This window comes from Anopheles gambiae, chromosome X (genome assembly GCF_943734735.2).
Source record: "Anopheles gambiae chromosome X, idAnoGambNW_F1_1, whole genome shotgun sequence".
Lineage (NCBI taxonomy): Eukaryota > Metazoa > Arthropoda > Insecta > Diptera > Culicidae > Anopheles > Anopheles gambiae.
This window is the reverse complement of record NC_064600.1, coordinates 3,588,402-3,610,135: the sequence shown is the minus strand read 5'-3', so window position 1 is coordinate 3,610,135 and position 21,734 is coordinate 3,588,402. Positions and strand designations below refer to the sequence as shown.

General features: G+C 52.6%; 1 protein-coding gene across 2 annotated transcripts in view; it reads right to left on the bottom strand.

Moving 5' to 3' along the window:
* Nucleotides 1–21,497, bottom strand: part of LOC1272051 (homeotic protein ocelliless) — a 29,143-nt gene extending 7,646 nt beyond the window's left edge. Inside the window, exons 1-2 of one of the 2 annotated variants that reach the window (XM_061650233.1) lie at nucleotides 20,062–21,497; nucleotides 1,697–2,041 (exon numbers count right to left, since the gene is read on the bottom strand). In XM_061650233.1, coding sequence (XP_061506217.1) covers nucleotides 1,697–1,877 — 181 coding nt within the window. In that variant the 5' untranslated portion in view covers nucleotides 1,878–2,041; nucleotides 20,062–21,497. The remainder of the gene's footprint in view (nucleotides 1–1,696; nucleotides 2,042–20,061) is intronic. The other variant, XM_061650243.1, reaches the window with a different exon arrangement.
* Between the last annotated feature and the right edge of the window lie 237 nt (nucleotides 21,498–21,734).

The window sequence follows — 21,734 nt, the reverse complement described above, 5'->3', positions numbered from 1 at the left end:
AAGCTGCCAGTGTGACACGTTTTTGCGCTACTACCACCAGGTGCAAGCGAATCGCTTGGGCCCTTTTGGAGAGCAGATTTGAAGCAGTTTGTTAAAACACAATCCTACCCAGCCAGCTCCATTAAGTCGCCACTGGGCATGTTCCCGCCGATCCATTAGAGAACAGAAAAGGGAAGAGAGAGAGAGAGCGAGAGAGGGCCACAACCTAATGAGCATCCAAACAAAAGTAAAACAAAAAAAACACACACACCAACCAAATGAAACGTCCAACAGCAGCCGCTCGTCCGGCGGGGCGCAGCCGACCGCGACGCGAAAACTTTTCGTAATGGCCGGGCTTCTCGTTTCATTAAAATTTAATTTGTCACTCAAGCGCAACCTCTCTCTCTGGTGGAGCTCCCAGAAGAAGAAAAAAAAACAACAACAACAACAAAAAACTACCACAGCCAACGGACAGTGATGGGGCGATGGTGAGGTGCGCCGGCCGTTGTTCTGCCATCTTAAGGGTTCGTCGCTTGCCGCGCGCCATTTGCTGTCACACTGTTTCATTTGCGCGCTGCACAGCATTGCACATTTTGTCCGCGGGTCGGTCGGGAATTCGCTTTTGATGAGCGTCTGCCAGAACACCATCCCCCCCCATCCCCCCCCCCGTTCCCCCTCATTCCCCGGCGCGACCAACCGAAATGGAAGCAAATGGGCGGCAAAAGCCTTTGTGCTAAGTCTCGTCCCATTCCAAGAGCAAAAGAAGAAGAAGAAGAAGAAGAAGAAGAGCCTCCGGACGCACCGACAAAGAGAATGCAGAGAAGACACACGTACACACACACACAGACCAAAAAAACCCCGAACCGAAACAGAAACGGGCAGTTGACGGATGAATTATTGTCACGGTGATCACTCGAGCGTAATTTTGGAAGCGCGCGCGCGCACCCAATTCCGTCCCCAGCGTTCCCAGCGTTCTTTTCCAGGGGCGGCTTGCTGTTGTTCCTCCTCGTGGAGGGGGAGTGGGGATCTTTCTGCCTTCTGGAGTTTTTTTTGTTTTTTTTTTCTTCTTCCGTTGCTAGATTCCTCCCGGCCTTCAACTGTGGAGTCGTCTTCTCGCTCTCTCTTTTTTTCCGTTTCAGATATCGGTGCGAAAGAGAGCGTACGTACTACGGCCAACTACGGCCAGCTACACTGCTGTGCTGTGTGTGTGCTGGAAAATCTACATTGGAGCACAAAGGAAGGCGGTGGGAAGTGCGGCGGGAAGGGTAAGGGGAAGAGGGGCCCCTGGGGGCTCGCTGAGCTGCAGACACTTCTCTACCCCTCTGCCCGCTACCCTAAGGCAAAAACGGGACCCCGACACTTGGACTACGGAATCAATCATCCGGCAGCGCTGATGAGACGCTTGTCCCGCTTGAACCGCGCCAGGGGCCCCGATCGGGAAAGGGGAAAGGAGAAGTGCCTTGGGCGAGCCGCCGATCAGACGGAAGCTGTAAACGCCCCTTAACGAGGCTACCAGTGTTGCGCCAGCCCCGGGTACGGGGCAAGCCTCGGTAGCTTCGTGCCGGCCTACAGCCTGCCTAGAGGGTCCTCAGGAACAGGAAGGCTTTACGGGAGCAAGCAAAGCTACTACGGTTAGCGTGGTGTTGTGTGTTCTACAGGGCGTTTGTGTTAGTTAACAGTAGTAGTAGAAGTAGAGTAAAAAAAAGCGAATATTTACCCCACATACCTTGCGGAAATCCTACAGCATCTAGCCCGTGGGGAAGACCGAACGGGGCTAACGATGTCATAGGCATTCCGGGCGGTAAAGGTCCATGCGGATGCGCATGGTGCGGATGGTGGGCGGACCCGTACCCGTGCGGGTGCGGCCCGAGATCGGACGACTTGAGGAAGCCGGCCATCAGGGCCTCGGTCGAGTGGAGCGCCACGGTGGATGGGTGTTGTTGACAGTAGCGACCCCCAACTGACGCGTACTGGTGCGCGTAGCTGCTCACGGTGCCGGCGTTCGCGGTAACGCGTTCGGTAACGGGCTGTTCGCTCTCCGGTCGTTGCGCTGCGTCTAAGCCTGCCAACAGAGAGGGAAGGAAAGAGAGTGAAAGAAAGCAATGAAAAGGTTAGTTATGGAACGCAAAAAAACATCAAACACAGTAGTGAAACAATAAGCACTGCAGAAACACACACACACACACACACACACACACACACGAGTAAAGCTCTCTCACAATACAATAGAGCAATTTCACAGGAATTTGGAAATCGCACCCAATAAGCGTGAGGCTCTAGAAGGAGCTTGCCCGCATTTCGCTTTGTGTGGCACCGTCGTGCAAAGCTGCTTTGCCACTGGGAGTGGTCCGACCGACCTTGACCCATCCCCGTGAGTCCCCGGGATGGTGGATAATCCATCCCGGGGTCCTTTCGCCTCCTGCCGATGCACTAATCACTAATCAGGCAAGCGGGGCAAAGGGATCCGGCCCTCCGGGATAATCTTTCCCGTCCAGCGGTTCGCTGCAGAACTGTCGGTTTCGGGAAAGCAAATCTTGGTTGAGGTTTTGTTTGTTTTCTGTGCGTGTGTGTGTGTGGGTGGGTGTGTGGGTGTGTGTGTGGTAGAACAGAAGCCCGACAGGTACGGGGACAACCTTCGGGCGGTACGCCAAAGCCAAACATAAATTGAACAAAACGAGCGAACCGAGTCCCCGGGACGAGAGAAAACATAAATAATCCATTAGAAAGGTATCGAATGCCGGCAAACGGTTTTTCGGGGGTGTCGTTCGGAATATTCCTGGTCAGATCTTGAGGCCTAGAAGTTGATGGAGAGAGTGTGTGTGTGTGAGACAGTGAGGTTCAACGACAATCTACATTGAATCATCGGCAGAATCTCACCCTCTTAGAGGAGATAACGCACTGCCTAAGCCGCATTCCATTCTCGCCTCGCGGGGTACGCATCAGCCCTTTTGCGTTTGCAATCGATTGGAGTAAGCTTCATCGCTTCAATCCGAATTCCACTCGGCCGTAATGGAGGGTGAGCGGGCGTGAAAAGCAACCCAGTTAAAAAAAAAAAGTCACCTCTACCCCCGCCGGTAATGATTTGCCGCGCTTCTTGCAGACACATATTCTCATTAAGAATTCGGAAAGAAATTCCAGCTGACGCACACAGCTTCCGAAAGCGACCACACCAAGCGTTCACGAGCGGTGTGGCATCGGAACGTGCCTGTGCCGGTGCCCGTGACTGTGACAATGGGACGCGCCACATTCATGCGACCATGTCCCTTTTTGCGCCCGGCATCCCCGCCGGGGCCGGCCGGGACGTTTGTTTTCCGGCACGTTCCGTGCGTTTCAGTTTTGTCAACTCCCTTCGGGTTCGTTGTTGGTTCCCTGTGCGGGTGGTGCAGCGCAAAAGCAAGCGACGAACCCGCACATCGACCCAGGCCCAGGTATGTGTCTCATGATCGGATGAGGAGCAAAGAGAGAGAGAGAGAGAGAGACACAGATAGAGAGAGAGGAAACAGCTCCCCACAGTAAGCCGACAGTGCAGTGCATTGATTGAAAGCGTAAATATTATGGTTATTTGCTGTCGCTCTTTCTCGCTCCCCCCGTTCTCTTTCTCTCACTAAGGGTTCGCTGTCCGCTCTGGTGGTGAGTAAATAAATTTCATTCAATTAGCCGCGCGAGCTCGGAATCGTGTGCGAACAGAGCATGAATCAACATTATTTGTGCCTCCCTGTGCGGAGACCGTGTGCATGGAGGCGACCGTCGCTGACAACACGCGGCCCGTCCGTCCGGCCGGTTCGTCGTTCGATACGGTCAACGAGACCAGGCCAGGACCCTGTTGGTGTTGCGGTGAGTGTCATCTCGTTAGAAACTGACAGCTCGAGCTGCGCTTCAAGATGCCCGAGAGCGGGTTCGGCCGCCCGCCCCGGGCCAGTTACCAGTGTGCGTGTGTGTGTGGTCCCCTTTTTCGGGACAAAAGGCGTTGCGGAATTTTCAACCAATCCCCTCAAACCCCCCCCCCCCATACCAACCCCACCAACCGCTCGCTCACCTTCCATTTCTCAAACACATTCCGGCCCCTTGGAGGGAATGGTTGTGTCATAAATCGTCTTCACGGGCAACGGCGCCTACCGCCCGCTATCATAATTGCTGACCGATCGCGTTAAATCACCGCGCGCCACCGCCCCGCGCGTTCCCAAAAACAAAGTCGCCGATGATCCGAACTCCGACCGACAACGGCAAAGAAAAGAACAAACAAAAACAACAACAGTCACGCATCCACTTGAGGAGAGAAGAAAAACACACTCGCGCACACACACACACACACACACACACACACACACACACACACACACACACACACACACACACACACACACACACACACACACACACACACACACACACACACACACACACACACACACACACACACACACACACACACACACACACACACACACACACAAGGCATCCCTTTTGACCTTTACTCCGCGCGGAGAATGCCGCGGTCTCGCGCGCCAGGGAGTGAAAGCCTCCGCAGCAAACGAGACGAACGAGCTGCGCGGCGGTACAGGCGACGAACCTTCGACGCAAACCCGCAAGATAATCACTTAATCAATCTCAGGCCCGCCTTGATCGCACCCCCCCCCCCCCCCCCCAAAGCGGCTGCTTCCAAGCGGGGGAGGGCATCTGGGAGGGGGTGATTTAAATCGATGTAATATGAATCAGATAGCGGACCGACGATCCGGTCGGCCGGCCCGGGCGGATAAGATAAACGATCACGCGGGAGAGATCTCCTCCCGGCCGGAGTGGAAGTGGTGCCGGAGAAAAGACAAAAAAAAAGCACGCCCAGGGCGCGCTACTGGGCGGCACCAACCCGGTGTGTGTGTGTGTGTGTGTGTGTGTGTGTGTGTGTGTGTGTCTGCAACCGATCCGCGCCGCACCGTAATCGATACGATCGGTGCTCTTAAAGGCGCCTTGAAGCGCTCGCACACACAGACACACACACACACACGGCGAAGACGAACGAGAATGCTCACTCGCGGTCATTAATAAAATTAAGAGATCAAATTAATTTCGCCTAATCTGATCAGCCCGCAGATCAAACATGGGTATTTAGGGGTGAGTTTGTGTTGCTGTTGTTGGGGGCTGTTTTTCGTTGCTGTTGTCCTGTTCTGTTTCGTTTGGCCTTTTTGTGTTGTTGTTTTGCTTCGTTCCTCCCCCGGGAGCTTTTTTGTTTTAATTTATTTACAAAACAAAGTGTTGCCACGGAAAGCACACGCGAGCTGGGATGATTATTCTTCCTCTGCTTGTCTGTTACGGTGCTACCTTTCTCCCGTGTCTTTTTTTTTTTTTGGTTTGCTGTGCTCCGATCGAAATCCGTAGCGTAGCAGCCAAAATTGTTGTTTTGTTTTTTTTCGCTGATCGGAATGGTTGCATAATTTACCAGGCGCCGCCTGTTTGTTTTCTAAAGCATCCAGTGAGAGAGAGAGAGAGAGAGAGAGAGAGAGGGGGGGGGGGGAGAGGGAGGAAGGAAAAAGGGTTATCGCATGCTCCCCCGCCTTTCTAATGCGTTCCACTTTGCATATCAGGGCCAAACGACGCTGCTGCCTACGCTGGCTCGTGCAGACGCAGGAGAGTACAACAAAATGCACTCCTCAAAATGGAATAGAGGATGAGGTGGGGTGAAAGAGAAGATGGGGAAAGCAGAACACGAGTTCAATTAAGGGGTGGTAAAACAAAACAACAAAACCGATCAAAAGCCACAATCGTTTAGGGCGGAAAAAACAACGAGAAACTATTTATGACTCATCGCGCCCCGAAAGCGACGAACCCCCGGGGAACGCGCACGCACATCTTAATCTGTGTTTTTGTGGTCTCTTCTTTATTGGGGGTTATTGGGGGGGTTTTTTTTTGTTCACAACGAGCTCATAAATTGGTAAACTCCCGGTAGAGAGCCATCTCTGGCATTCAACATCAATCGCGTAATGTAATGCGGGTGTGAATGTGATGCTGTACCCATCCTGGAGCGTGTCGTGCGCGTTGTGTGTTCGGCTCACTGTTGTGCCGTGAAAACGCGATCCATTCTTAGGATCTTTTTGCGCAACCGTGCCGGAGCACCGGCTAGCAGTTCGAACCAGCGTCGGAAACGGTACGCGCTCGCTCCATTCCAGCGAGGGAGGGGGAGTAGCGAGAGAAGCGGGGGCGGATTGCTTATCGGTTGAGTCAGAGCAGAGCCCGGCTGCGGTCAGGTTATGTTAAAAACCGTTCGAAAGGCCGGCCGAAACACCGAAACGAATCAATATAAAATATTCAACCGACAGGCCGCCACCGCCGCCTCCATCCCACCGCTTTCTGGGGCCTCTGGGGCCGGCTTGGCCGCCGTGTGTCGTTTTGCTTGAGTGTCGCTTGAAATTCCAAAATTATCAAAACGACCAGACGGGCGCGTAATCAGGCAACGGATCCGAAGTGACACCATTACATTCCGGACAGGTTTATATGCTGCGCGTCCGTCTGCCGCAACCTGCCTGCCTAGACAACGGCCTCGCGTTTGTTGCCTTTTCCTTCCCTCTCTCTCTCCACCAGGGCCACACCGGCCGGGCGCTGACTCCTCCAGTGGCCCTTATTCGATCGATGATTTATAACCCATCTTGTCCTGCGCTTTCTCGCGCCGCGCTGGAAATTGCGCCTAGGCTGCAGGCCGCGCTCCTACCCATTGGATGCACTATTGACAACAAAACTAAACACACACACACACGCGCGCCTCTACCTGGTGACCCGCCCGATACGTGGACGCGGACGGTGGCCCAGACGCTGGTGGTTTTGGAAAGGATAAGAATTTATTGAAATGTTGTGTATTTGCGGTGGTGGCGGTGCGGCTGCCGTTCCACACCGACACCAGGCCACGAAGGCCAACAGCATCCGTGCCCTCGCAGCGCCTGTGTATCCGCGTGTGTGTCTGGATGTGTGTGTGTGTCTACCTTCACGGTGTATACCACGAGGCCACGGCGGGGAGAAAAAGTGCCGTTTCGTGTTGTTTCGATTATTCAAATGAAATCAATCAAAACAAGTACAGCTTTCTTCGTTCATTTTTCTCATCCCTCTCCATTCGGAAGGGACCGGTAGTGGTTGGTGGTCGGTGGCGTCGGTGTGGCGTCGTCAACGTCAACGAGATCGGGCGGCAAAGAAGGGGGCCGAAGCCCGCCAGCTCGATGCAACTAATTGCATTAATTAAGTTTGCTTACATAAGCGGGCATAAACGAGCAGCATGATTGAGTAGCTGAACCTCCTCCGCCCGCTTCGCTCCTTACCCTTACAACCGCTTTCCTCCTGCCTTACAGATCCGAGATAGCCCAGTCGCTTGCTGTCTTTCAACTAGCTCCCGTCTGTTTGGTTTCCGTTTCGAGACTAGTTTCTGTAATTGTGTGTGTGTGTGTTTTCTTTTTCTTTTACAGTCGACAAAGACCATTCCAATCCGATCGAACTAGGCGAAGGTGACAACATCAATCAAAACGCTTCAAACTGAACGGGGGAAGGCGTAAAAATGTAAAACAAACACACACAAAACTTGTACCGTGGGCCGTGTGCAACCCCTAATTGGTGCGATCCTATCGGTGCGAGCCAAGGCACATACACACACACACGCATTGGCGGAATTTGGATTTCACAAACAGAAGAAAACAAACCGAACCAGATTCAAAACATTCCATCGAACAGGTGAGACGACCGCCGCCGACCTAGATCCAGCTGGCCCACATCACCCACAAGCAAAGGGGGGGGGGGGGGGGGGGGGGTACGTGGGGGAGGGGTAGCAGAATCATCGATCAGGAAGATGTAATCATTTATCACCCGTGCAAGCCGCTGGACAGCAGCAACAGCATGTGCGCTCAAGGATGGTAACGGCGAGCGCCGGTTCGCCGCCTGCCGTGTCGTTTAAGTCACTGGGCATAAAATTCACAAAAAATGCGTCAAAAAGCTGCGAAAAAAATGGGGAAAAATTGAGAAAGCATACCTTTCATCCCAGCAGTGCTCTGGAGGCGCTAATTATGAATGTTTACCCACTGCTTAATGTTGGTTCGTGGTGGCGATCAAAAATCCCCCCCCCCCCCCCCCCCAAATAAATACGGTTTAATCCCGATCGTCCGAAATGTGTTTGGCTACTAGATTTTGCTCCCCTCCAAAGAGCCTCCCAGCTCCCCAGCCGCGTGGCACAGCAAACAAACCGGCCGCTGAACGATTTGGCTACCGATTCCGGCCCTGCGGCCAACGTGTGAGAAAATAAACGAGCCGCCGCGACGCGCTACTGCCGACGGGCGGACCGAAAATGTACTGAAAAGAAGAGAAAATAAAAAACTCCATTCCCGAAACGGGCAAGATTTCTCGTCCCAGGCTCCCGGCGGGCTATCGCCAGCAAACAAAGGCGTCCGCAGCACGCTCACCAACACCCCCCTCCCCCCTGTGGTGAGAAAACGGGCAAAATATGCAAAAAAGGCAGCTACTAACTTTGCCGCCGGAGCGATTCGGAAATAGAGACGCACACACACAGCCCCCCCCCCCCCCCCCAAAAGAGCAACCCGTTACCACCGAGTGCTACCTTATTTCCCCCCACCCTCACCCAGCCTGTGATTCCATTCTTCCACCACCCACCTCCCTGTTCCCGCCTGCATGCGCATCGTGGGCAGGCGAGGCGATAAAAAATTTGTATCTTCTAATCTTGATATTGGCCGTTGATTATTTTTACGATTATTTTTATACATCCAAACGTCTTCGTTTCGGTGCCCCCATCAGGTTCTTTCGCTGCGTTCCTGATGTGTGTGTGTGTGTGTGTGTTTTTTTTCTTCTTCGATCTTTCCTTTCTGTCTGCGGGCCGGGAGGTTTTGGGAGCTTCGGTGCCCGATGGTGTGTGATTGTGCCTGCCTTCAGCAGCACATTCCTTGCCGTTTTATAATCGAAAAAATATTTTTCTGACACTGCTTTTGCGCCCAACCCCGCCCCCGCCCTTTACGCCACGTGTGTGGGGGTGTTTTCATAGGAAGAAAAAGAGAAGAAAAAAGATTTTCATACAAAAAACAACGCCCGCCGTTCGTCGTCGCGCTCAGTCCCAAATAATATTTAATAATAAAAATATCCAATTATGGAAACCGCTCGCACAGCTGCGCGCGCCCCCCCGCTAGCTGTCTTCGCTCCGTTTGCTGTTAGCTCCCTGCAGTACGGGGCAGAAGAATTCTATTCCTTTCCGCCGCCTGTAAACCACCCGCGCTTCGGCGCAAACACAATTGGCGCGGCAGCAAAAAAAAACAAAAATCAGCCGCGGGGCAGATTGTGATCTCATTAGACATTCGCACCTTGCGTAGCCGGCGGGAGGGCCCCACATGGCCGGGCGCGCAGCATCTCACACGGCCGTTGACAGTCGGCAGACTGGTTGGGCCGAGAGCTGGGCGGCGGCGACCGAACAGGGCGACGAACAAGCGACGAACCCTCCACCCCGAAACCGTCCGTAACCGATCGGGCGCAATAAAAATATTTGCTTCTGTGTTCCCGCCCGCTGCTGAAAAATCCCTCGCTGCAAGCCGTCCCCACCGTATCAGTGGGAAGGGGCAACTTTCTGGGGTCGGTGGGTGTTTTTTTTTTTTTTTTGTATTCCCAGAAAGTTATTCATATTTTTATTCCACTCGCCCCCTTTTCCCCGTGGTGACGAACCACAGAAGAAGGCATCAGCCTCTGGCGAAGCTTCGTTCTACCAAGCTCGATTCGATCCGCCGTCCGGGACAGGACTTTTGCCTTTTTTCCTTTTGCTCCTACCCGCTCGCCGGGGCCTCGTTTCACTCGTCTATCTAGAAACGAATGCGCAGGCCCCCCCCCCCCCCCCGGCCGGAGAGATGATGAAGGAAAATATGAATACGGTAGCGTATAATATCGTCATATTTTTCATAATTTATATCTCGTTTTTATTATTATTTATGTATACGGTTTGGCCTGCCTACCGTCGTCCACGGACCATAGTAGGTGGAGGGATGCTGGAATTGCCCGAGAAGGCCATGTGTTTGTGCGTGTGTGTGTGTGAGAGAGAGAGAACAAAATTCTTCCTTTCGCTGCTCGTTCTACGCATGCTTTTTTTTTGTCGTCGCCCCGCTGCCGCGTAAAAGAAAAATCTTCATCCCGAGCGGGGCTCCCGCTGTGGGGAGCGGTGCGCGTGGTGATCAAGCGACCAGGTAGCTGCCAAACCTGGCTGACCCAACTCAACCACCAACCATACACCCCCCCCCCCCCTCCACTTCTTAAGCATCCTGGCACAGCCACCGAAACCAGTTTAGACCGTCCACCGGGGCGTGATAATAAAATAAAGTACGCGGCAACGAGCGGGGGAGCCCCGGCCCGGGAAAGGATGGCCGAACATTTTCCATACGACAGCTACGACCGACAGGGGCGGGGGGGGGGTAGAGGCGGACGGTGAGGTGCGATCGAAAATCAACACGATATGATCGAGTGTCATCCACCGGGGCGTGATTGTGCGGGGGGGGGGGGAGCACAGGCCAAAACTTCCCTTTGATATCCGCCGACGCCGCCCGGATTCCTTGATTACTGTTCGCCCCGCAGCCGCGAAGCGCTTCGATGCGCGCGCTCTGAATGCTGGAAGATTATGCAAGCCAAAGGGGGGGGGGACTGGCCGCGCGGGTGAGCGCGGGTCACAAATGTCAAACACGGTGGGGCCCCGAAAAATTCGATTATTTTGCCTTCAGAGAGCGAGAGAGACACACACACACACGCACGTACACGTTGAGGGGGCCGCTTGGGAACACATTTGGCCATTTTCCATTCGCCCATTTGTCTTTCTGTTCCCTCCGTGAGGCGGGCCCAGCAAGACCAGAAGTTGGTTTTTGAAGTGTCGTTACCGGGACGGTTGGCCAGCAAGGGGCATGAGGGTGGGAAGAGGCGAGAGGGGGGGGGATGTACAGGTTGCGAGAGAGAGAGAGAGAAATGATGATTTTGATCATTTTCGTGCTTAATCGTTTGAGATGTTCTGATGCTTTTTTGGCTTTTACGGTTGTTGGATGTTTTTATTATTATTTTTTTTTTTTGCGCTCAATCTATCCCATTCTTACAGTCCGTGTGCTCCAAGTGGCTTCAACATCACCTTCGGCTTTAATTTTTATTTACTAGATTTAAACGCGTAAAAACTAAGTTAAAGCTTTTGATTTTGCAGTATAACAGCAAAAATTGTGGTTTTAATAAAATTGCACAAACCAATGCGGCAAATACAGACCCTTGCTGTCTTGTAATATAAGCTCTATGAATACATTTTTGATTAAAAATAGTTCACTTAATATTTGACGATGGTATGTTTGTTGTAAGATTTTAACTTATCTTTAATTTAATTTATAAATACAGAAATTTATACATTTACGTCCCGCACTGTATGCAAGAAGTTTTGATCTTTTTTTTTCTTTTGAAAAAACACATTTAAAAGATGAGTTTTTAAACTTTTCTTTGTCCCTCCCCCCCCCCTTCGCTCACTAAAAACGCTTGTTTTCTCACCAAAGATTTCCTTCCTCGCGCTCTCTCCTTTCCTCCCCACCCGCACTGCACATCAAAGGGCCCAGCACCGTAAGCAAAGTGTACCGAAATCCTTATGATTAAATTGAATGACAAGCGAGAAAGGCGGGTTGCCACTGCCGCCGCCCGGGGAAACGCGCCGTTGTGGCAAACGGGAGCAAGTCTGATCCCACCCGTTTGTCGCCCCCACCCCCCCACCGCCATCTTTGTGGGACACGGGATAAAATAAATCGACGAGCGCAAAAAACAACCTTCCTTTTACCTCGCTCCCCTCCCGCTGGGGATGCTGCATGTATTCATTTTTCCAGCGTTATTTTTTCTTTTTTTGCTTCGGGAGTAAAATATCTAATAATTAAGATTAATTTAAATGCAATTGATCAACGGAATGCCCGTCGGAATGTGTGTCTCTTTCTCTCTCGCTCTCTCTCTCCCTCTCTGTTTGTCACTACCAACGGGGCACTTTAATTTCAGTTTTATTCACACACACACACGCACACACACACGCATACACAGTTCTGGAAAAAAGGTCCTCCCGCGCTTCCACCCTCACCCTCATCCACCCCCCTTTTCCGTGTGTGTTGTGATCGAGAGTTCACCAACCAACCAAAAACCGTTCGCCCATTGCCACGGAGTGGAGCCACATTTTTGCTGCTTTTGTGCGTTGCTGCTGCTCCTGTGTGTGTGTGTGTGTGCACGCCTATGTGAATACATAATATACGGCAACGGCGGTATAAATAAATATTTATGATCCCGCGGTCCGGCTACTGAGGATTATAATTAATTATGTAGTTCTGCCTTTATGATTCAGATTCGGCATATTTTCTTCGCTCCTCGCTCCCGCGCGCGATGCATCCGCTTTCTTTCGCCACCCCCCCCCCCCCCCCTCCCCTTATCCAAAGCAGCCAACAACAAAAAATAGAGGAAGAAAAAAAGGGGTTCTGTATTCCCTTTCACCTCGGTGCGCGGGTTTGTTTCGATCCACCCCGGGAGCCTTTTATTTGCTGGGAGCGTTACACTTTTAGCTTTAGCTCACAATCAAATGCGAGCAGGTTGCACCGGCGATATACGTGTGTGTGTGTGTGTCGAACATTCCAAAAACCCATAAAAACCTTTCTGTCTGCTTCCCGAACGAACGGGATGAGAACGTAATTTGTTTTGCGGCGAAATGTGCCCCACAAGGAGGAGAACAAATGTGAAGCAACTGTAGCCGTACCTGATTGAACAGCGCTGCTCTACGGTACAAATGAGTTGTGAAGCGCCTGTTTGGTTGTAGAATTTTGTTTGCGGTAAAATCATTCAACTCGGCCCGACCGCTCGTAATAAAACGTTCGCGTAGCAATAAAGCTCGTACTCGCTCGTTCAACAGTTCCCGCACGCACAGGCTTCGCTTCCGGTCAGCTCAAAGGGTTCATCAAGCAATCCCTTTGCTGCGAGCGATGAAAGCATCGCCAAAGCAGCGGCGGGAAAGTTCAGCAGCGCCAAACAAAACCAAAAAAAAACGGGGGGGTAAAATAAAATTGCGCTAAATTGCCCCCCGCCGAGCGGAAGCTAGTTTTGGGGCCGAACAAATTAGCGGCGTGCCAAAAAATTTCCCGCCGGAAGTGGCCAATTCACGACGGTGCGCCAAACGGACAAACGAGCACGAGCGAGCGCAAGAAGAAGAAGAAGCCGAGAGCCAGCCCCGTCGGGATGAATTTTGCGTGCGCCGCATTTCGCACCCGAGGTAAGGCAGCGGACACGCGCCCAACGCGTTGCTCCTTTCGTGTTACGGACGCTCGCTGCCCGAAGCGTGCAGAAAAGGAAATTTGAGCCGGCTGGCTAGAGATCAGCAAACACCCGATCGATTACGGGAAAGCGGCCTCACCCGAGACGCGGCACACCCGGACGGTGTCAGATTTGTTCGGTACGGGTCGGGTCGGTGCCGCCTTATCGGTGTTGCATATCGATCGAGAGGTTTTTTTTTTTGCACAAACAAGTAACGAGAGGCCAAGCGGTTCGGGTGTGAAGTGAGCATGCAAAAAAGAAAATGAAGCGAAGAAAAAAAAAGCAACAAAATAGAAGGAAGAAAGAATTTGCCCATTTGCCTGCTTTCCACCCAAAGTGGCGGTACTTTGAAGCATCACTTTCCGATACAGCGCGCGTGCAAACACGCATAGAGCGCAGCGAAACAAAGCACGGCAAGCCGGCAAACGGTGACAAATGTAAAACAAGCCGCGTTTGCCGCCGCCTGCAAAAGTTTAGTAATATTTACAGTTGACAACCAAATTCGGGGAGCTTTGGTTTTGGGAAGCCGCACCAGAAGGCATGGAAACACACACACACACACACAGCAAAGTGCGCAAAGTGGAGAAGTTCTAACAAATCAGCAGCAGCAGCAGCAGCAGCCGATAAGGCGCGCACGAGCTCGCGAGGGTTGGCAATCGCGAAAACAGAGAACAGAAAAAAACGACAACGAAAGAACACGCTAAAATAATCGAAATGGTTTTCGAACCCCGGAAAGGGAAGGGTAAAGCGGGGAAGGGGAGGGAGCGGCGATGCGCAATCTGCTAATGTTTTCGTCCACCTACCCCCCCCCCCCCCCCCACACCGACATTCCAAACATTGCTCCATACCTCGGCTCCAAAAATGACACAAATTAATAAAAAAGAAAGGAAAGACTTGCCCGCACGGGGAAGCGACGAACCCTCCAAAAAGCCACCGAGCGAACAAAAAACGATAGCACGGGACAGGGGGATCCGCAAATGGAGCTCATCGCTGGCCGTGCTGCTGGGTGGCAGCCGCAGAACGGCACAGGACCGGCCAAACGGCTCGTGGTCGCACCGCCGGCTCGTGATTGAAACACAAATAAATAAAAGTTCACCGAAATCAAGCCGCCGCCGCCGCCGCCGCCGCCGTGGCTGCTGCCGCACGATTTGTAGCGCTTTGCGCGATCCGCCGAATAAGATAGTCCACCTGCGCACGATGCGGGCAGCATTGGGGCACCCTTTTGAAATAGTGGGCTAGCAGTGGTGGCTTCTCTGGTAGAACTGTGGCATCAAAAAAGGTCTAGGCGACGGCCTACACACTTTGATTTCTGCCCTATTTTGCACACTTTCACAACGCAACAAACTCACAAACACACAGCCACCGGTGCACACTTTTGTCACAGAGTCACATCACTTTGGTTTTAACTTCAGCATTCGCCGTCGGTTTCGGATTTGGAGAACTTTTCGACCGTTACACACGGACATCACAAAGCATAAAGCACTGTCGCGGACGAGCCACTCGCTCTCGTCTCGTGTTTTATCAGCCATCATAAAACGCTCATAAATATCCCGAACACCATCTCGCAGGCGCGCGCTGCTCGATCGCTCCCCCGACGGCCCGAACAGTCATGTAAAAGCCAAACGGGCAGTGCCGAAGAACGCAGAGCGCAGTTTTACGACCCGCGCGAGTAGGGCAGCAGCAGCAGCAGGTTGTTACGTGTTTGCTGCGAGGGTGTGCCTAAATTGCTTGTACTACAACGGCGGGCAACAAGCAATTTGGTGCATATGTGCAATAAGGGAAGCAATAAATACGTCAATTGCCAATTACAGCTTAACCTCACCCAGCAACGATCGCCTGGTACAATGCGGTTTGCCGGCGTTTCGACGCTTCTTTCCAATGCCGCAGTTTTCCTTCCTTAGTCAGCGTACGTGAAGGTAAATTGGGCACGAAAATAAAGCAAGTGCAACGCTCCGCGGTACGCGTGCACAGTTTTAAGCGATTGTTTTCCGGGTAAAATGCAGCTCAAAAAGGAAGGAGCCTGATTGCATAGTACAGATATTACACTTACACTCCATTTGCTTGTGAGCGTGTGCTCCACTACCTATTTGACATTTGACAGCAAAACAACGGAAACCTGCCGCTACGGGCAGAACGAACGACATCAAGCGACGAACCTCGTTTTATTAAACCGAACGAAATTTCCCAAGTGCCGCCAAAGATGGAACGATAGCCACGCAAGCTTCTTTTTTCCTTTTGCTGCATGAATCATCGCGCGCAAAAGGTGCACACCTTCGGGTAAAGTGAGCCTTCGATCATCTTCGCCTGCGGCTACAGACAAGCGGATCAGGGGGGGGGGGGGGGGAAGGTGCAGGAAACAAAATAAAAGCAGCATCGAACACGAATCAAACGATCACGGAGCAGTGCGGCAAGGAAGGAAGGGATGAGCAGGGGAGGGGGCGTGCTGGCCGAAGGAAGCCAAAGCCAAAACAACACGCCAACAAAACTCGTACAACGGAAGTGTCAAAAATGTCAACCCTGTCAAGGCGCAGCCGAAACCGTCGTCGTCGCCGTTTGGGACTGGAAATTCTAAGTCACTCTAGATTATCTGATGCTTTTCGGGTTTCTCTTAATGCCGGTGCTGCTGCTGCTGCTGCCGCCGCCGAGGCTATCACACCCTCATTCGCCCCTACGCTTGAGGGGCAATCAGCAAAATGCGTCGAGTCGACAGTTGAAATCAAACATATTTTCCACCACCACCACCACCACCACCGTGGATCGAACGTACACCACAAAAAGGAATTTCGGCCAGAACGGCTAGAACCAGACGAGGGAGTCGCCCGCGCGCGGTTGGCTTTCAGAAGAAAGAAAGAAAGAAAGAAAAAAACACGCTGCACATCGCGCAGTGTTTCGATTTGTAAACGACTCATTTACACGATGTTAATAGATCGTGTCGCGCACAGTTTGGTGTGTATGTTTTTTTTCCCCTCCTCCTCCTCCTCTTCCTCCCTTCGCTTGCTTCCTTGTCTTCTGCCACTCCTTCTGCCTCAAGGATCGATCACGGCTACGGTACGGATCGTTTACGGGCCGGCCAGAGTAGCGGTGCGGCGCGGGGATTTGTTTTATAGCGGCCACTCAACGTCACCAGCGTCGGTCAAACCGCGCTGGCCGGCTGGAGTGGTGACTCAGGTGAAGTGCGGTCCCCCGAAGTGCGGTCCGCGACAGCCGCGGGAACAGGAAACACGGGCAAGCACGGGGTGGTTCGGTGTTGCTAATGTTTTACAAATAACCACGACACGAATGGGGGGCAATAATCTCGAACACATTTATAAACTTTCCTGCGGGACCTGCGGCTGGAGCGACCTCCCTCTCCTTCTCCGCTAGCGAACGGTGCCTCCCTCGCCCCTCCCCCGAACGAACCATTATGGGGGCCTTATCGAACGGGCAACATCCCGGGCCGCGCACATCCACACACCAGCATTAGCCATCAATAAAATAGCGAACGCGGTGCGATATTTCAAACGCTTTCTGCGCCTGCCATAATGGCGCAGGCACACGCTAAAAGCTTCGCCACATCTAAATGTAATTCATCCATTTCGGGGCAGGAGCCCAAGTGTTGCCGCTCGCCGCGCGGGGGTCTCTGTCGCGGCGGATGACTTTTTGGAGATGATTCTATGCTCCGCTGCTTTGGGAAAACGGTTTTCAGAAGCCCTCCCTCGTTTGACGCTGAAGAGCAGCAACATGGGAATGACATAATTATGCAGCCGCCGCCGATAAGCAGTGCATCCCGTGCGACCAGCGATGGAATGGTGTACGGAATCTTGAGAAGATTGCGAACTACAACCCAAAAAAAAAAAAAGAAACAAAAAAAAGGAGAGCAATAACAATCGCACTGAAATTGCGCTGAATTGCCCGGCGATGGCACCAGCAACTGTCCCCACACTGTCACAGTGCCTGGCTAGACGCCCGACTCGTCAGTGACGCCAGTGACGGCGACCGCACGGCGGCTGCCGGAGACTCCAAAGATCCGGCGAGTCTTCTTCGCTCTCGCTCTCGCCGCAGCTCCGGGCGGATCTTAGCGTTCGTGGTTGTTCTTGTGCTCCAAGTCTTCTGCTCCGGGTTGATAAAGAGCACTTAAGCATTCATAAAGATTTGTTCTTCGTCGGTGTCTTTCTTTCTGTGGTGATGGTGGCTCGTAGGGATCCCAACAAAAAAAAAACAACCCCACAAGAACATCGTAGCCTACACAGCAGACCAGTTGAGGTGGTTTCTTTCTTGCTGTTTGTTTGTTTTTTTTTTGCCACAGAGCTCCGATTTTGGGCGTTTGAAGTCATCAAAGAGGTCAATACTCACAGCCCGAGACGTCGATTCCAGTATTTCTCGATTCGTTAATTTGCCCGTGCGGCTCGTTTCGTTCGAAATTGAAACTCGCGCAAGTCGTCGCCCGGAGCGCACCCACACGCCTGACAGACACGGCCAGCGGGGTGAGGCAAACCCGAGGCCCGAGGAAATCAAAAGCCACAAGGCTCTAATCTTGCCAGCCGTCCGGAGGCACGCAACGCGGAGATGTGCGGGCGCGCGCGGTGTGGTATGACACATGACGCGTTTGACGCCCTGTCAGCCGAGCTCCAGTTTGAGGCCCGCGAGCGCGCGTTATTTGGACGCACGCGGACGCTTCCGAATGTTCGCGGGGTGTCTCCATTCATACCTTGCGCCCGGCTGGACGGGCAGAGCGAGGGCCAGAAGGGTGAGAATTGATTGATATTTCATTGATTAAAAATCTCGACCCACCAGGGCCCACAGCCAGCCCGAGATGAATTGAATAGTTTTCCGTTCGTTTGGCTTCCTTCTTTGCCGTTTCCTTCTCCCGCGCTATCTGATCGTTTGCCTCTTCGCTTCCAGCTTTCGTTGTGTGCTGCTCGCTGGCAAAGGTTCAGCTTGGGGGTCTTAGAACCGGGGCATTACCTTCCCGCCGCCGCACAATCATACACACGTCACGGCGATGACGAAAACGCACCACGAATAGGGTCCCTGTATTTTTTGGACGTGTCCATTCATCGTTTTTCAATCGGAACGGACCACATAACTCACCCGCAACGGTGCTCCCTCCCGGTGCCCCTGGTCGCACGATTTGGGCGAACAGGTAGCAGCAGCCCGGGCACCGGCAATTGCTAAATTTCTTCTTTCGGAAAGCACGGGGCAAGCCGAAAAATAGCGTACAGAGTTCGTGCGTCCCCGTACTCCGGCTGGCTAGCGACGCAAACGACACGGGACAAAGAAACGGATGCAGCGGATGCACCGGACCTTTGGGTCCATTGTACGGAATGTGCCGGGGCCCGGGTTTTTCGATTCCGAAGAGCCCCGGTTTGGTCCGCTGTCGGTGGGAAAGTAGCGCGCTGCTGCATTCCCTTGCAGCAGGGTGTAATGATGATGTAATAATCGAGCAACTTGTAACCGAACAGGTTCGGGCAGATATATTTCGCCCTTTTTGTTGCTGTTGCCGAGAAAGAAGCTTCTAGGCTGCTTTGGGCTTGTGGGAACTAATCCGAAAAATTGATGTTTTGAGCGTCGCTACAAAAATGGTGTTCTGTTGACCGATTTCTAAAATAAACAGACTTTTACGAAGAAAATCCCAGAGTGCAGATCGCTCACATATTCTGGTGTCGATGTTGGACTTTAAGTACGACGGCAATTCTACCGCTCGATAACTGAATCCAAGTCTCCAATGATACTCCAATATCCCAAGCACACAAGTACCGTCGGACATTAACTGGTCAATGTTGAGACTTATTTTACACATGAAATGATCACTTCTACACGTAATTATGAAAATGTCTCAGTAATGGGCATCTTCCATAATTTTCCAATTCCCAAAGCCCATGACTACTGCAGGACGTTAACCAAACAATACTTGGAGTTTAGCTTTCTAAGCTTATTACTACCGTCGGACGTTAATCAGCCAGTGCTCAGTCTTGCTTCATGCGTCAAGTGATGACTCAACTCCCTCCTGTTACCTCACGACATGATGAAGTCTTCAAATTCCTCAAGCTCAAGACTACTCAAGTTGCTTACGTCAAGGACAAGGAGTTGACCTCATTCAGTAATATTTAAATCCTGCAAGTGTTGCCGAACAACGTGCAGATTTCTGGAATTTCCCCAATGCTACAAATGCTCCAAATGCCCCAAGACTTGCGCTGGACGTAAAACAAATAGTCCGGCGGTGTCATTTTGTACGTCACTCGAGGACTCGACCTCCTCCAGTAACTTTAGCACCCCTCGATACCCCCAGGAAAGATTAACTCAGGCTTGCAAAGACAAAACCTTGTTCAAGATGCCCGATTTCTCGGCATACCTGAAGTATGCCGTCGGACCACAGGCAACCCTTCCGTGACAACCCTTCGCACGGTAACCGATGTCTCGATCTGCACGGACCACCGCAAAAGGTCCTCACTCTTTTCCCAAGTTCTGCGTCAATCTTCACTCCAGCCACTGCTCCTCCAATGCGCACTGTGTGGGTCCGAAAAATTGATTGTTGTTGCTTCACCTACGTACGGAAAACGGGGGGCAGGATCACTTCACGCGAAACATTGCCAAACATTGATTGTTGATTGTTGCTCACACACCGATTGCACGCATTGCTCGCTGAAGACCGATTGTTGTATTCGCGGCGAATAGTGTCCCTATGACTCCAACACACTCCCGTCGGACAGCCCAGACCTATCGCCCTACCGCCCGCTCCCCAGCGAATGCGCGTGTGTGTATATTTGTTGGTTTCTCTTCTGTCACGCGTGTACTCACCTTTAGGCAGCGTCGCTGTGATGGCACTTTGATAGTAGTGTATGTTGATTGGATCGTAAGCGTGGCGGGTTGGCGTTCGGAAGCACTCCAAAACCCCCTCAACACCTGTGTCCGGGTGACAGGCAGCGGGTGTCTTGCCGACACCGCTCTTGCTGACCCACAGGAACACACACACACACACGAAGACACACGCGCACACTTAAGCACCGATTGTTATCATAAGCACCAGCGTAAGCACTCGCGGAAAAGTTAGCCGATCCAGCATTGGATGCAAGATGGAACAAACACCGGCGCACGCTAAGTTCACTGCAACATCGATAAACCACTGTACGCACACGAAGAGGAAGCAAGGTGTCCGCGTTGACTGTGTTGCTTTAACTGAATGCTTTTTGTGGCACCGTTTCAGGCCTCAGGACTTGTCGGGCTGCTTTCCGGACGTTTGCTCCCTTTCGAGGTTGCGCGCCTGCTGCCCAAGGTTGGTTGAATTGATTGTGGAACGCGTGTTTTATCTGCTTGGCAGGGCTAGATGAGCATGTGTCTGCCACCTGGTTCGCGCGGATATGTGTGTTGCTGCTGGGTATCGCGCTAGTCACGCTCGGACGTCTGGTTTCCTGCACGACCGAACGCACGCTGTCGTCGCCGTCCAGCAATTCCTCTCGACTCGGTGAGGCACCAAACCGTGCCACACTCACCACACTTACACGTGCACATAAACACACACACACACGGGCACACGGGTACAAGCACACGTACACTCACTCACTCACGGTGGGGACACTAACGGAGCACACACACGCACGCACGGAGGATCATTCAAGGGTGCGTTCGTCGCCTTCGACGACTTCAACAGCAATGGTTCAACTGCTCACTGTGGGGCCTTTTTTTTTGTGGCAATTTTTTTTTCTCTCTCACACCGCGTTCAGAGCACGCACGCACTAAGGGTCCCGAAGGTTGGCTTGGAGGAGCTTTACGAGACACCACGCTACAACGTTCACGAAACGCTCACGCACGAGAGCACACGCTGGCAGCCTTTCTCACTGGGCGCGCAGACGGCGAAACTGAGCAGCGCGTTCGCACGGACCCACGGCACGAAACCGTCGTGAAAAGTGGCCCTTGTTACTGCCTACTTCCTTTCCTTGCCGGGAGAGCAGACAACCCCGCTTAAAACACACAACAACAAACGAACGAACTGTGGCCACTGACACTGTTTGCAGGGGGGGGCACACACACTCGGTTTTAGCGTTTTGCGCGCAGAAAACTGCCCCGTACGGTATGGTGTGTTGCTTTAATTAAACAAACAACAATAAAAATGATAATTAATGTTAATCCGCTCGGCACATGTACTCCTGCTGAATGGTCGCGTCGAACTAAGTAGAAAAACAAACCATCCCTCATGAGCTTGCTGCTGCGGCGGCTGCTGCTGCTGCGACCGGGCCCGACTGGTATGCCACATCGGGAGCGCGCGCGCACTTACTCACACCAACGCAGGCAGCGGTGCCCGTCCCGGTACGCACACTAGCGCGCCGGCTGTGCCGCGAATCGTAGGCCTTTCAGGCAGCTCGTTCAGGGCGGACACCTTTTGCTGCCCACCGTGCTGTGCAGCGCGTCGGGTCGGTCGTTTCACTCGCACGGGAAACGGCTTGGGCCGCGTACGCTAGCTCCGTCCCGCTTCG